Source organism: Mya arenaria, chromosome 13 (assembly GCF_026914265.1).
Source record: "Mya arenaria isolate MELC-2E11 chromosome 13, ASM2691426v1".
NCBI classification, from domain to species: domain Eukaryota; kingdom Metazoa; phylum Mollusca; class Bivalvia; order Myida; family Myidae; genus Mya; species Mya arenaria.
The window spans coordinates 19518419-19532236 of record NC_069134.1 but is presented as its reverse complement, the minus strand read 5'-3'; the positions used below and the strand labels follow the sequence as shown (position 1 = coordinate 19532236).

The 13818-nt window shown below is 39.0% G+C and overlaps 1 protein-coding gene across 3 annotated transcripts in view; it reads left to right on the top strand.

Moving 5' to 3' along the window:
* The window catches only part of LOC128213719 (uncharacterized), a 34034-nt gene that overhangs the window by 5518 nt on the left and 14698 nt on the right, over positions 1–13818 (top strand). For all 3 annotated transcript variants that reach the window (XM_052919741.1, XM_052919742.1, XM_052919740.1), the window contains exons 3-10: positions 2575–2663; positions 10068–10213; positions 10859–10960; positions 11416–11538; positions 11898–11998; positions 12176–12248; positions 12576–12650; positions 13290–13325. In XM_052919741.1, coding sequence (XP_052775701.1) covers positions 2575–2663; positions 10068–10213; positions 10859–10960; positions 11416–11538; positions 11898–11998; positions 12176–12248; positions 12576–12650; positions 13290–13325 — 745 coding nt within the window. The remainder of the gene's footprint in view (positions 1–2574; positions 2664–10067; positions 10214–10858; positions 10961–11415; positions 11539–11897; positions 11999–12175; positions 12249–12575; positions 12651–13289; positions 13326–13818) is intronic.

Sequence of the window (13818 nt, the reverse complement as noted above, 5' to 3'; positions counted from 1 at the left end):
TCAAGCATGCTCAGAACATATTTATTGTCAAAAATAAGATTGAATTTCCAAACTTCGAGCCACATTGTTTATACCGGAAGCCGCCATTTTGATTGAATTTATTGAAACCCATGCTAAACCGATCGAGATACAGTATAAAAACACTACGCATCGGTACCTTCCCTTTACAAAAACACGAAAACTAGCGTAGAAAAATTATACTTGATTATTTTTAGCTTTTTAATAAATTATTACCTGAAAAAAATCTGCTTGGGGATCAAAATGGAGGTGCGGGCGCACAAAAAACATAAAAAAAAATTTTTTTACATTTTCAAAAAAATAGGAGCCGCGGTAAATCCGAGGAACGAAATATCAATTTGGTGTGGCCTTAGTATCGATAATTGTTTTCAAATAAAACTGACATTGTGCGTACTAACTCAACGTGAAAGAATATGAGTGTTTCACCCTCTCCCCCTGTTCTCTCTAGGCGCCGATATACGGCTAAAACCAGAACTTGGAGTACTGCTTAATTTTGGACTGACATCCGGAATACCAGTTAGAATATTTTTTGTATAAACGTACCAATTGCTTGATGTGTGTGCATTATATTTATACCTTAGCTCCTCCGGTCATTCTATTGCAATTGTAAGTTTTCACTAAGACGTAGCGACATGAGCAAAACTGTGAAAGCCTGTTATGCCAGAGTTCAAGGTCAATCTATATTCAGCGATACTTATTAATACTTTCTTTAGATGATTCAGAGAAATATTATTATATTTCTGTGAATTGTATGACTATGTTGCTGTAACCCTGTGTAAGCAAAAATTAATATAAGTGAATCATAATTATTCTCACATGCAAAAATATCAATATGATTTATAAAACTTGGGGTAAGTTTGCACGTATTACACCCTAAGATTATAAGTATCTTCCATGACCGAGAGTGTAAGATGGGTTCATTCCGGTTTTAATTACCAGATTATTGGATCTACCTATCTGAGGTGAGAGAAAAAGTTATTTGCGATTTGATGGTTTTGATGCACTTCAAAAGCCTAGCATTGTCGTTTCTTAGAATTACGCGGACCTCAATACCGAACATGTTCGTTTTCGACATATCTGCGAACTTGTCAATTACATTTACTTAACCGTTCACAGGGGCGGTTCCAGGAATTGACGTTATAGGGGGGCGTAACTTAGGGGCGCAACCTTTTGGCATGCACCCCTCCCTCAACCGAAAATTTACGGCATAAACTGTTTGCATGGGGATTGTGGTTACTCCCTCAAGAAACTTTTAACATTTTGTAGTCGGAAAATTAATGATGCATTATGAGCGTGTTTGATTTTTTTCTTGACTAAAAAGTAAACTACTTTGACTTTATTAGAGGGGGCTCGCGCTGGGTACGCCCTCTCTAAATCCGCTAGTGGTTCATATAAAAGATACTTTTTTGGTCAGATCGTTATGCAAAATATAGTCAGTGAATAAGCATACTGGCTGAAATTTGTTTTTACATAATTCTCATTGTTCCACAAATAAGTGCATACACTTACATACTGGCAAATTGCTTCATCATGTAATCTTGTATATTTCACCCTCATTGAATTTCTAGTCTGAACAAGGACTGACAAAGTTACAATACATACCGCGTTTTAAAAACGAAAAGCTGCCACATAAGAAGGATACAAGGACTGACAAAGTTACAATACATACCGCGTTTTAAAAACGAAAAGCTGCCACATAAGAAGGATACAAGGACTGACTAAGTTACAATACATACCGCGTTTTAAAAACGAAAAGCTGCCACATAAGAAGGATACAAGGATTGACTAAGTTACAATACATACCGCGTTTTAAAAACGAAAAGCTGCCACATAAGAAGGATACTAGGACTGACTAAGTTACAATACATACCGCGTTTTAAAAACGAAAAGCTGCCACATAAGAAGGATACAAGGACTGACAAAGTTACAATACATACCGCGTTTTAAAAACGAAAAGCTGCCACATAAGAAGGATACAAGGACTGACAAAGTTACAATACATACCGCGTTTTAAAAACGAAAAGCTGCCACATAAGAAGGATACAAGGACTGACAAAGTTACAATACATACCGCGTTTTAAAAACGAAAAGCTGCCACATAAGAAGGATACAAGGACTGACAAAGTTACAATACATACCGCGTTTTAAAAACGAAAAGCTGCCACATAAGAAGGATACAAGGACTGACAAAGTTACAATACATACCGCGTTTTAAAAACGAAAAGCTAGCACATAAGAAGGATACAAGGACTGACAAAGTTACAATACATACCGCGTTTTATAAACGAAAAGCTGCCACATAAGAAGGGTACAAGGATGACTATTCGTTTCAAGTAAGATATACGAGTAAATTTTGGGACACTGTTTTCACACAAAAAAAACAAGAATGCTGTCACATAAATCACAACCTATCCCACAAAGGATCGCATTTTTACACTTCATCATCAACAATAGCAACAGCAACATCAGCAGAAACAGTAGCAGCAGAATCTCGTTGTCGTCTTTATCTCATCTTACTACTGTACTTTATTCAGGCGTTTTACGTTGATATTTCAGGGCGGTTACCGGCTTTCGCTTCTCAATGCGAGCGAAGAAGTGATCCACTCATTCACCAACGGAGCCTTCGTAAACGAGAATGATCCTACGTAAGAAAACAACATTTGTATAACTTTTGCTTTACACTAAGAGTGTTTGAAACAAAGCACGTATATAGATATACGTGTATCATGTTTAAACAGATGAAACACTGCAAGCCGTAGTAAGTATTTATTTAGATGAGTTGGAAATCGCCTCTGTGTGCATTTTAGAATAAAGAAGAGCATACATGGAAACTCTCTATAGCCTCCAACATGAATGACGCATCGTCGAAGGTCAAGGACTGGCTGCGCGATGATCCCACATTCTCAAAATTGGGGCATTGTAATCTACCAAAATGGCCTATATTCCCCTCTTGGTCTGGCTATACCGCTGGCCTTTATATGGGATGTGTGCAGGGGCTGATTCAGGAATCAACGTAAGAGGGGCGTAACTTAGATGCACAACTTGACAGTCGCCCCCCCCCCCCACCCCATCAGAAGCGTAAACTAGAATGTAAAATGTTGGTAGGTGGGTGGAGAGGAACTCTACCATGAACATTTTAACAGTCTCTAGTAAGAAATGGTACTTTCTGAGCGTATTTTATTACCCCCCCCCCCCCCCCCCCCCCCCCCCAATCCGATATATGCTCGTTCTTGTCCTAACGCCCACATTTCCTTTTATAAAGAAAACAAAACAAACAAACGCTGAAACATGAGTATTTGAAGGCTCAATAAATATCCCACACAGGCACTTATATAACTGCCATATGCTATAAATTACAGATATCGCTTCTGAAATACTTGAGGAGTATTGTAAAAGAAACGTGTTCCGCAAAGGCAATGGCGATGAATACTAATAGGAACGGCTTTTTGCTACTGTGCCTTTTTGTCCTCATGACGAGTTTTGTCGATCTCAGGGTATAGAGTTTTAAATATATATTAAAACGTACAAAGTATTACGCCTCTGTTGCGTAGGTAGCAATACCAGTGCATGACTCTGTTCACCCTTGACACTAAACCTCAAAACTTTCAAGTAACTAAAAAATAATGGGAACATATCAGAGCTTGGAAGCACAAACATTTCGCAAAAACTGTTCTTACTTTTTACCCATTTAAATATTGTAATAAATTACAAGCAGTTCGATATGATTAAAACCAGGCATTATAAACGTTTGTTTTAAAAACACATTAAAATTTCAAATGCATGTAAAGTAGGCTTGTTTATTTTTAAATGTATTTACAAGTATATCTAATGTTTGTGTGAAAGGCATTTAACTATATTTTCATAATAATCACTACTCGAAAAATAACACAATATAATGGGAAAAAAGGTTTGGTTTGCCATTAACCATTTAATATTTTTAAACACAGTTTGAGCAATAAAATTGTTTGTGCATCCAACCAGTTCATTTCATTCGTCTTTATTTAAAGTTTCGTTCTATTGGTCGAGGAGTGAAAGCGATCTTATAACCTATATAACTATACATAAAATCTCACCGCTGACTCAAACTGCCACCTACTTTTCGTTGCCATCAAACCATGTAAAACTTTAAACCTTATGATTACTATTTGAGTCTATTCGGACGATAATTATGCTTGTCAGGGGCGAATTTAGGATTCGACGTTAGAGGGGGCGTAATTTAGGGTGGCGTGACCTTTTGACTTGCGCCCATCTCCGAACCGAAATAAAAATGCTTTAAAGTGTTGGCAGATTTTTTAGGTAATTCCCCCAAAACATTGTAGCAATTTCTCGTCCGAAATGGTGCATTTTAAGCGTATTTATAATTTTATAAGTTGCTTGCTCCTTTCTTCAAAAAAGGAAAATTTGGCGATTTTATAGGGCGCGCGTTGAGTGCGCCACCCACCTCTGGATCAGCTAGTTCTTGTATACACCATCAACTGATTGCCAAAATGTCATATGCTTATTGCTTGTTGGTTGTAAATACACTAGCCACTGTCTGTATCACTTCCATGGTTGTGAATACACTAGCCACTGTCTGTATCACTTCCATGGTTGTAAATACACTGGCAACTGTCTGTATCACTTCCACGGTTGTAAATACACTGGCCACTGTCTGTATCACTTCCATGGTTGTGAATACACTAGCCACTGTCTGTATCACTTCCATGGTTGTAAATACACTGGCAACTGTCTGTATCACTTCCACGGTTGTAAATACACTAGCCACTGTCTGTATCACTTCCATGGTTGTGAATACACTAGCCACTGTCTGTATCACTTCCACGGTTGTAAATACACTGGCAACTGTCTGTATCACTTCCACGGTTGTAAATACACTAGCCACTGTCTGTATCACTTCCATGGTTGTGAATACACTAGCCACTGTCTGTATCACTTCCATGGTTGTAAATACACTAGCCACTGTCTGTATCACTTCCACGGTTGTAAATACACTGGCCACTGTCTGTATCACTCACTTCCATGGTTGTAAATACACTCGCCACTGTCTGTATCACTCACTTCCATGGTTGTAAATACACTAGCCACTGTCTGTATCACTCACTTCCATGGTTGTAAATACACTCGCCACTGTCTGTATCACTTCTATGGTTGTAAATACACTAGCCACTGTCTGTATCACTCACTTCCATGGTTGTAAATACACTAGCCACTGTCTGTATCACTCACTTCCATGGTTGTAAATACACTAGCCACTGTCTGTATCACTCACTTCCATAGTTGTAAATACACTAGCCACTGTCTGTATCACTTCCATGGTTGTAAATACACTAGCCACTGTCTGTATCACTTCCATGGTTGTAAATACACTAGCCACTGTCTGTATCACTTCCATTGTTGTAAATACACTAGCCACTGTCTGTATCACTCACTTCCATGGTTGTAGATACACTAGCCACTGTCTGTATCACTCACTTCCATGGTTGTAGATACACTAGCCACTGTCTGTATCACTCACTTCCATGGTTGTAAATACACTAGCCACTGTCTGTATCACTTCCATGGTTGTAAATACACTAGCCACTGTCTGTATCACTTCTATGGTTGTAAATACACTAGCCACTGTCTGTATCATGGAATCTGTATCACTTCCATGGTTGCAAATACACTCGCCACTGACGTCGGAAGTACGTCCCAAAAAACGGATACGACGTCAACGTCGAGATATAGCGAGCCGCGTTCGCCGGAAAACGTACATTATGTTCGTTCTGACAATCATATTTATTGTCACAACAATTTTGAATATGACATTATTAGCATCAGCTGTTATCTTAATACACTAGCCACTGTCTGTATCACTTCCATGGTTGTAAATAAACTAGCCACTGTCTGTATCAATTCCATGGTTGTAAATACACTAGCCACTGTCTGTATCACTTCCCTGGTTGTAAATACACTGGCAACTGTCTGTATCACTTTCATGGTTGTAAATACACTAACCACTGTCTGTATCACTTCCATGGTTGTAAATACACTAGCCACTGTCTGTATCACTTCCATTGTTGTAAATACACTAGCCACTGTCTGTATCACTTCCATGGTTGTAAATACACTGGCCACTGTCTGTATCACTCACTTCCATGGTTGTAAATACACTAGCCACTGTCTGTATCACTTCCATGGTTGTAAATACACTCGCCACTGTCTGTATCACTTCCATGGTTGTAAATACACTAGCCACTGTCTGTATCACTTCCCTGGTTGTAAATACACTAGCCACTGTCTGTATCACTCACTTCCATGGTTGTAAATACACTAACCACTGTCTGTATCACTCACTTCCATGGTTGTGAATACACTAGCCACTGTCTGCATCACTTCCACGGTTGTAAATACACTAGCCACTGTCTGTATCACTTCCATGGTTGTAAATACACTGGCCACTGTCTGTATCACTTCCATGGTTGTAAATACACTAGCCACTGTCTGTATCACTCACTTCCATGGTTGTAAATACACTAGCCACTGTCTGTATCACTTTCATGGTTGTAAATACACTAGCCACTGTCTGTATCACTTCCATGGTTGTGAATACACTAGCCACTGTCTGTATCACTTCCATGGTTGTAAATACACTAGCCACTGTCTGTATCACTTCCATGGTTGTAAATACACTAGCCACTGTCTGTATCACTCACTTCCATGGTTGTAAATACACTGGCAACTATCTGTATCACTTCCATGGTTGTAAATACACTAGCCACTGTCTGTATCACTTCCATGGTTGTAAATACACTAGCCACTGTCTGTATCACTCACTTCCATGGTTGTAAATACACTAGCCACTGTCTGTATCACTTCCATGGTTGTAAATACACTAGCCACTGTCTGTATCACTCACTTCCATGGTTGTAAATACACCAGCCACTGTCTGTATCACTCACTTCCATGGTTGTAAATACACTAGCCACTGTCTGTATCACTTCCATGGATGTAAATACACTAGCCACTGTCTGTATCACTCACTTCCATTGTTGTAAATACACCAGCCACTGTCTGTATCACTCACTTCCATGGTTGTAAATACACTAGCCACTGTCTGTATCACTCACTTCCATGGTTGTAAATACACCAGCCACTGTCTGTATCACTCACTTCCATGGTTGTAAATACACTCGCCACTGTCTGTATCACTTCCATGGTTGTAAATACACTAGCCACTGTCTGTATCACTTCCATGGTTGTAAATACACTAGCCACTGTCTGTATCACTTCCATGGTTGTGAATACACTAGCCACTGTCTGTATCACTTCCATGGTTGTAAATACACTAGCCACTGTCTGTATCACTTCCATGGTTGTAAATACACTAGCCACTGTCTGTATCACTTCCATGGTTGTAAATACACTAGCCACTGTCTGTATCACTCACTTCCATGGTTGTAAATACACCAGCCACTGTCTGTATCACTCACTTCCATGGTTGTAAATACACTAGCCACTGTCTGTATCACTTCCATGGAAGTAAATACACTAGCCACTGTCTGTATCACTCACTTCCATTGTTGTAAATACACCAGCCACTGTCTGTATCACTCACTTCCATGGTTGTAAATACACTAGCCACTGTCTGTATCACTCACTTCCATGGTTGTAAATACACCAGCCACTGTCTGTATCACTCACTTCCATGGTTGTAAATACACTAGCCACTGTCTGTATCACTTCCATGGTTGTAAATACACTAGCCACTGTCTGTATCACTTCCATGGTTGTAAATACACTAGCCACTGTCTGTATCACTTCCATGGTTGTAAATACACTAGCCACTGTCTGTATCACTTCCATGGTTGTGAATACACTAGCCACTGTCTGTATCACTTCCATGGTTGTAAATACACTAGCCACTGTCTGTACCACTCACTTCCATGGTTGTAAATACACTAGCCACTGTCTGTATCACTTCCATGGTTGTAAATACACTAGCCACTGTCTGTATCACTCACTTCCATGGTTGTAAATACACCAGCCACTGTCTGTATCACTTCCATGGTTGTAAATACACTAGCCACTGTCTGTATCACTTCCATGGTTGTAAATACACTCGCCACTGTCTGTATCACTTCCATGGTTGTAAATACACTAGCCACTGTCTGTATCACTTCCATGGTTGTAAATACACTAGCCACTGTCTGTATCACTTCCATGGTTGTAAATACACTCGCCACTGTCTGTATCACTCACTACCATGGTTGTAAATACACCAGCCACTGTCTGTATCACTTCCATGGTTGTAAATACACCAGCCACTGTCTGTATCACTTCCATGGTTGTAAATACACTAGCCACTGTCTGTATCACTTCCATGGTTGTAAATACACTAGCCACTGTCTGTATCACTTCCATGGATGTAAATACACTAGCCACTGTCTGTATCACTTCCATGGTTGTAAATACACTAGCCACTGTCTGTATCACTTCCATGGTTGTAAATACACTAGCCACTGTCTGTATCACTCACTTCCATGGTTGTAAATACACTAGCCACTGTCTGTATCACTCACTTCCATGGTTGTAAATACACTAGCCACTGTCTGTATCACTCACTTCCATGGTTGTAAATACACTAGCCACTGTCTGTATCACTTCCATGGTTGTAAATACACTAGCCACTGTCTGTATCACTTCCATGGATGTAAATACACTAGCCACTGTCTGTATCACTTCCATGGTTGTAAATACACTAGCCACTGTCTGTATCACTTCCATGGTTGTAAATACACTAGCCACTGTCTGTATCACTTCCATGGTTGTAAATACACTAGCCACTGTCTGTATCACTTCCATGGTTGTAAATACACTCGCCACTGTCTGTATCACTTCCATGGTTGTAAATACACTAGCCACTGTCTGTATCACTTCCATGGTTGTAAATACACTAGCCACTGTCTGTATCACTTCCATGGTTGTAAATACACTAGCCACTGTCTGTATCACTTCCATGGTTGTAAATACACTAGCCACTGTCTGTATCACTTCTATGGTTGTAAATACACTCGCCACTGTCTGTATCACTTCCATGGATGTAAATACACTAGCCACTGTCTGTATCACTTCCATTGTTGTAAATACACTAGCCACTGTCTGTATCACTTCCATGGTTGTAAATACACTAGCCACTGTCTGTATCACTCACTTCCATGGTTGTAAATACACTAGCCACTGTCTGTATCACTTCCATGGTTGTAAATACACTAGCCACTGTCTGTATCACTCACTTCCATGGTTGTAAATACACTCGCCACTGTCTGTATCACTTCCATGGTTGTGAATACACTAGCCACTGTCTGTATCACTTCCATGGTTGTAAATACACTAGCCACTGTCTGTATCACTTCCATGGTTGTAGATTCACTAGCCACTGTCTGTATCATGAAATCTGTATCACTTCCATGGTTGTAAATACACTAGCCACTGTCTGTATCACTCACTTCCATGGTTGTAAATACACTAGCCACTGTCTGTATCACTCACTTCCATGGTTGTAAATACACTGGCCACTGTCTGTATCACTTCCATGGATGTAAATACACTAGCCACTGTCTGTATCACTCACTTCCATGGTTGTAAATACACCAGCCACTGTCTGTATCACTTCCATGGTTGTAAATACACTAGCCACTGTCTGTATCACTCACTTCCATGGTTGTAAATACACTAGCCACTGTCTGTATCACTCACTTCCATGGTTGTAGATACACTAGCCACTGTCTGTATCACTCACTTCCATGGTTGTGAATACACTAGCCACTGTCTGTATCACTTCCATGGTTGTAGATACACTAGCCACTGTCTGTATCACTCACTTCCATGGTTGTAAATACACTAGCCACTGTCTGTATCACTCACTTCCATGGTTGTAGATACACTAGCCACTGTCTGTATCACTCACTTCCATGGTTGTAAATACACTAGCCACTGTCTGTATCACTTCCATTGTTGTAAATACACTAGCCACTGTCTATATCACTTCCTGTACCATGATTCTCCAGACGGCTGTCGCACGCGGTGGTCGTGCCAAATATAGAATGCCGAAACTGCTCCCTGCAGCTGCTCCGCCGCGCCGGCGAGTGGTTAACCAACTGTAACGGCGGCCAGTACGACTTCTACACATGCGCAGACGTCAACATCGTGCAAGGTAGATTAATTTTATTTCCTCATTTGATAAAAGAAAAGTGTTTTCTTCTTTCTTTTTACCACCGTGGAACCTTAGGATATAATTGAACGATATGCAAAAAATTCTTAAGATGAAAGTTCTTGGGAAATGATTTCAGTAAAACACCCAGGAGACTAATCACTCTCACAGATTGAAGGTTTTGACAACTTTTTTTTGTCTTGGAACGAGCCATTTTTTGCAAAAATCCATGGAAACCAGTTATATAAGACTGCTGACAAAAAATTAGATCGCAGATATTTTAGTTAAAAATTGATGTTTTATGCATTTTTCCTAAACCGTTAGTAACGGTTTAAGCCATAAAACATTAATTTTCGATGGGAAATATGAAAATCTACGATCTGATTTTTTGTCAACAATCTTATATCATTGGTTTGCAGATATTTACGAAAACAATTTGCTCTTTCCAAGACATAAAATTAAAAAGTTGTAAAATGGTATATCTGTGAGAGTGCAGCTTTAATTCCGACGGCTTGGAGTTAGCGCGTATTACATGTATTCAGATAAGTTTTACTTTAAACTTAAGACAAGCCGAAGTGTACTTGATCAATCACAGATTGATTTATTAAAAAAGTAAAGGTTTATTTCAAATTGTATGTTTTTCTGCAGCTAACCCAGGAAATGTGCCCATGTGTTCAAGCCACGGTATAATGCGAAACGCCTCATGCACATGTGACCACCTCTGGACCGGAAACAAGTGCCAGTACAAAGGTGGGTTCAAACTTTGCCATACAATTTAATAACATGCTAATTCGGTTATTACATTTACGACAGAGCCAAACAAATAGAAAGCGATATAAGTAAATATGACTTACTTAAAGAACACAGGTCCATTGATGTCCCCGTCAGGAAACGCTTTCTCCTTTAAATTATTTATAAGTATTATAATTCGTATAGATAATGTTCCTGCGTTGTTTATTTCAAGTTGCCAAATACAAGTGTATATACGTGTTTACTAACACTTCATATTAGATACATTTTATGTATCATTCAAACACTAAAGCTTAAATAGTTGAGGGAAACATGTTGACATTGTGTCGAATAAATTTAGGAAAATGCATTTAGAAACATTATTAGTTCTACTTTAAATAGAATAAGAAACGCTAATGTTTTGTGATCAGGGCTCTGGGTATTTTTAAATAGGTCTACCAATTACTGTGTTACAGAAGAGTGTATGTCGGACAGCGACTGTCAGAACGAAGGTCGCTGTAAGATAGGCATGTCCACACGATACCCCAAGAACCACTGCTACTGTAAACAGGGATACTTCGGCAGGAGGTGTGAGAAAGGTCAGTGTTAAGCACTGTGTCACTCCTATTCAGTCGCACATCTATCAAACATGTAGCTATAAGGATAGCAAGGCTATTATACAGCACAAAACTGAAAATATGAACGGTTTAAAAAGTAACGTATATATAAAATATTAAAGCTGTATATATATGGTATGTCCCGGATTCGATTCCCGAATGGGCGCATGTTAGTTTGGTTTGCGGCCACCAATCCGTACAAGTGGGTTTCCTCAAGTTATTCCTGTTTCCACCACAACACAAGACTAGACTATTGCGTAACATCGTGCCAACGATAGTTATTAATAAATAAAATGTCACAATAACTTGTTTCTCAATGGTTGTAAAATAAAATGTTTCAGTGTCATCTGTGAGCACTTTACGGAACCTTGACCTTAACCAGTATATTCCCGCCAGCGTCCCGGGAGTCGACGACTACATGATTTACCGACGTATACTCGAGGTAAATAAGTTGAAACAAGAGCTTTATTTTGTTTTATTCAAATGACGAATGCACCTTTTAAACTGAAACCTTGCCGGGATGAATTGGCGATAACGATCTGTTTTTCGATACGACATACCTAAACTGTTTAAAAACATGCTCCTATTTGACACTGGTTGTGCATTTTGGGGTTTAAAGGATACAGACGAGATTGAGGTGGTACTGCGAGTGAGGACAGACTCCTGGGTCGGTTTCGGCTGGAGACCAACAGGTCAGTCATCTGTACTTGAATCTGAAATCTTTTTTACCGATATTTGACCAACGGTAGGTGGGGTTAACTTATAAAACAATGGTGAAAATAAAACTGAACGAAAGTAACAAAGGTATCAGTACATTTTTAATTAAGAGTAAGAGTAAATGAACGTTTTTAAGGATGCCGTGCTTAAACGCATTTTATTTATAAGTGTAGTAAGTGACACATTCTGAAATATTATAGTATAAATGCTTATTTGAATATACAGTTGTGTGGGCATTACAAGTATGATAAGAATATGTGTCAGAAGATTGGCTGATTTACGCTTCTTTGCATTTGTTGCAGATTACCGTAGCGGATGTAAGCGGATATTCCCGGAACTTCCCCCCTACCCAAATCTGCCAGATGACGGGGTTTCCGGTAAGGGTAATTGTCATGCTTAAACTCAAACTTATCAATAATGTTCATTTGTTTGAATAGCTTACGTCTATGAAGTGTGCTAGAAATAAACAAATTGTCGATTTATGTTATACGTTTCGATTGAAAAACGTCGCCCTTCACCCAAAACCACTCTTTAAGAAAGTAAAACGAGTTTTACGTTTATGCGTTACGGTCATGTATTGTTATTTAAAAAACGACAATTGTATGCTGATTCTTCAGTCCTACGCATATGTACCAGATTTCCACTTTCCCCCAAAATGTCCTATGTGGTGGCCAGTGATGAGCATTCAATTATAATAACATGGTCTGTCATGAGCTGCTGATAGTATCATCCGGGAATGTTTTATGATCCTATCAAGTTTCAAGATTACAGTCTTAGCGAGGGTTAGAAAATGAACATTGCTAGAAATAACGAAGACTGCGATTTTCAGTTAATACGATGTACAGCTCGAAACATGTGTTAGATATTTAATACCAGCTGGGCAGTCAGTATTTATAACTCTGTGGCTTGCTTTAGATCATTATCACAGAGGTGTTAATAAACACTGACCCTGGGTAACCTTTATCAAAATGATAGGTTTGGAGGGCAAAAACTCTGGACTGTCTTTACACTTTCAGGTGAAGGTGAAGGTGAAGGAGAAGGAGAGGGTGAAGGTAAGCGTTTTTTAGCCACGTGACTGCTATTTTCCCGTTTCTTTATGCTGTGGTATAAAGAGCTTTGATAAAGGAATTCAAGTCAAGTCAAGTCAATATTTGTTTATTGTCGGGATTCCATGAAAAATTTGAAAAATAAGCTATGTATAGTTTTACCGAAACTCCTGACAGGAAATTTACCGAGTTGTTCTGTTGCATATATTAACAATTCATTTAAATAAGTAATCATTGTTTTGAATTGTTCCAATGTTTAAAGACGAAAGTGAAGGAGAGGATGATGTTTTCTTGTCGGTTTACACAATTAATGGATAATATATTACAGTAATCACAGAACAGAGCGGCAAGGGAGAAAACAAAAAACTGAAGAAAACAATCAGATTTTCTTTAAAAGCCGAGTTTAAGGAATGTTTGGCATGACAATCCCCTGTACACAATGGCTGTGTATTGATTTTAATCTAAATGCCTAATTGTCGTATCAGATCTCTGATCTGAA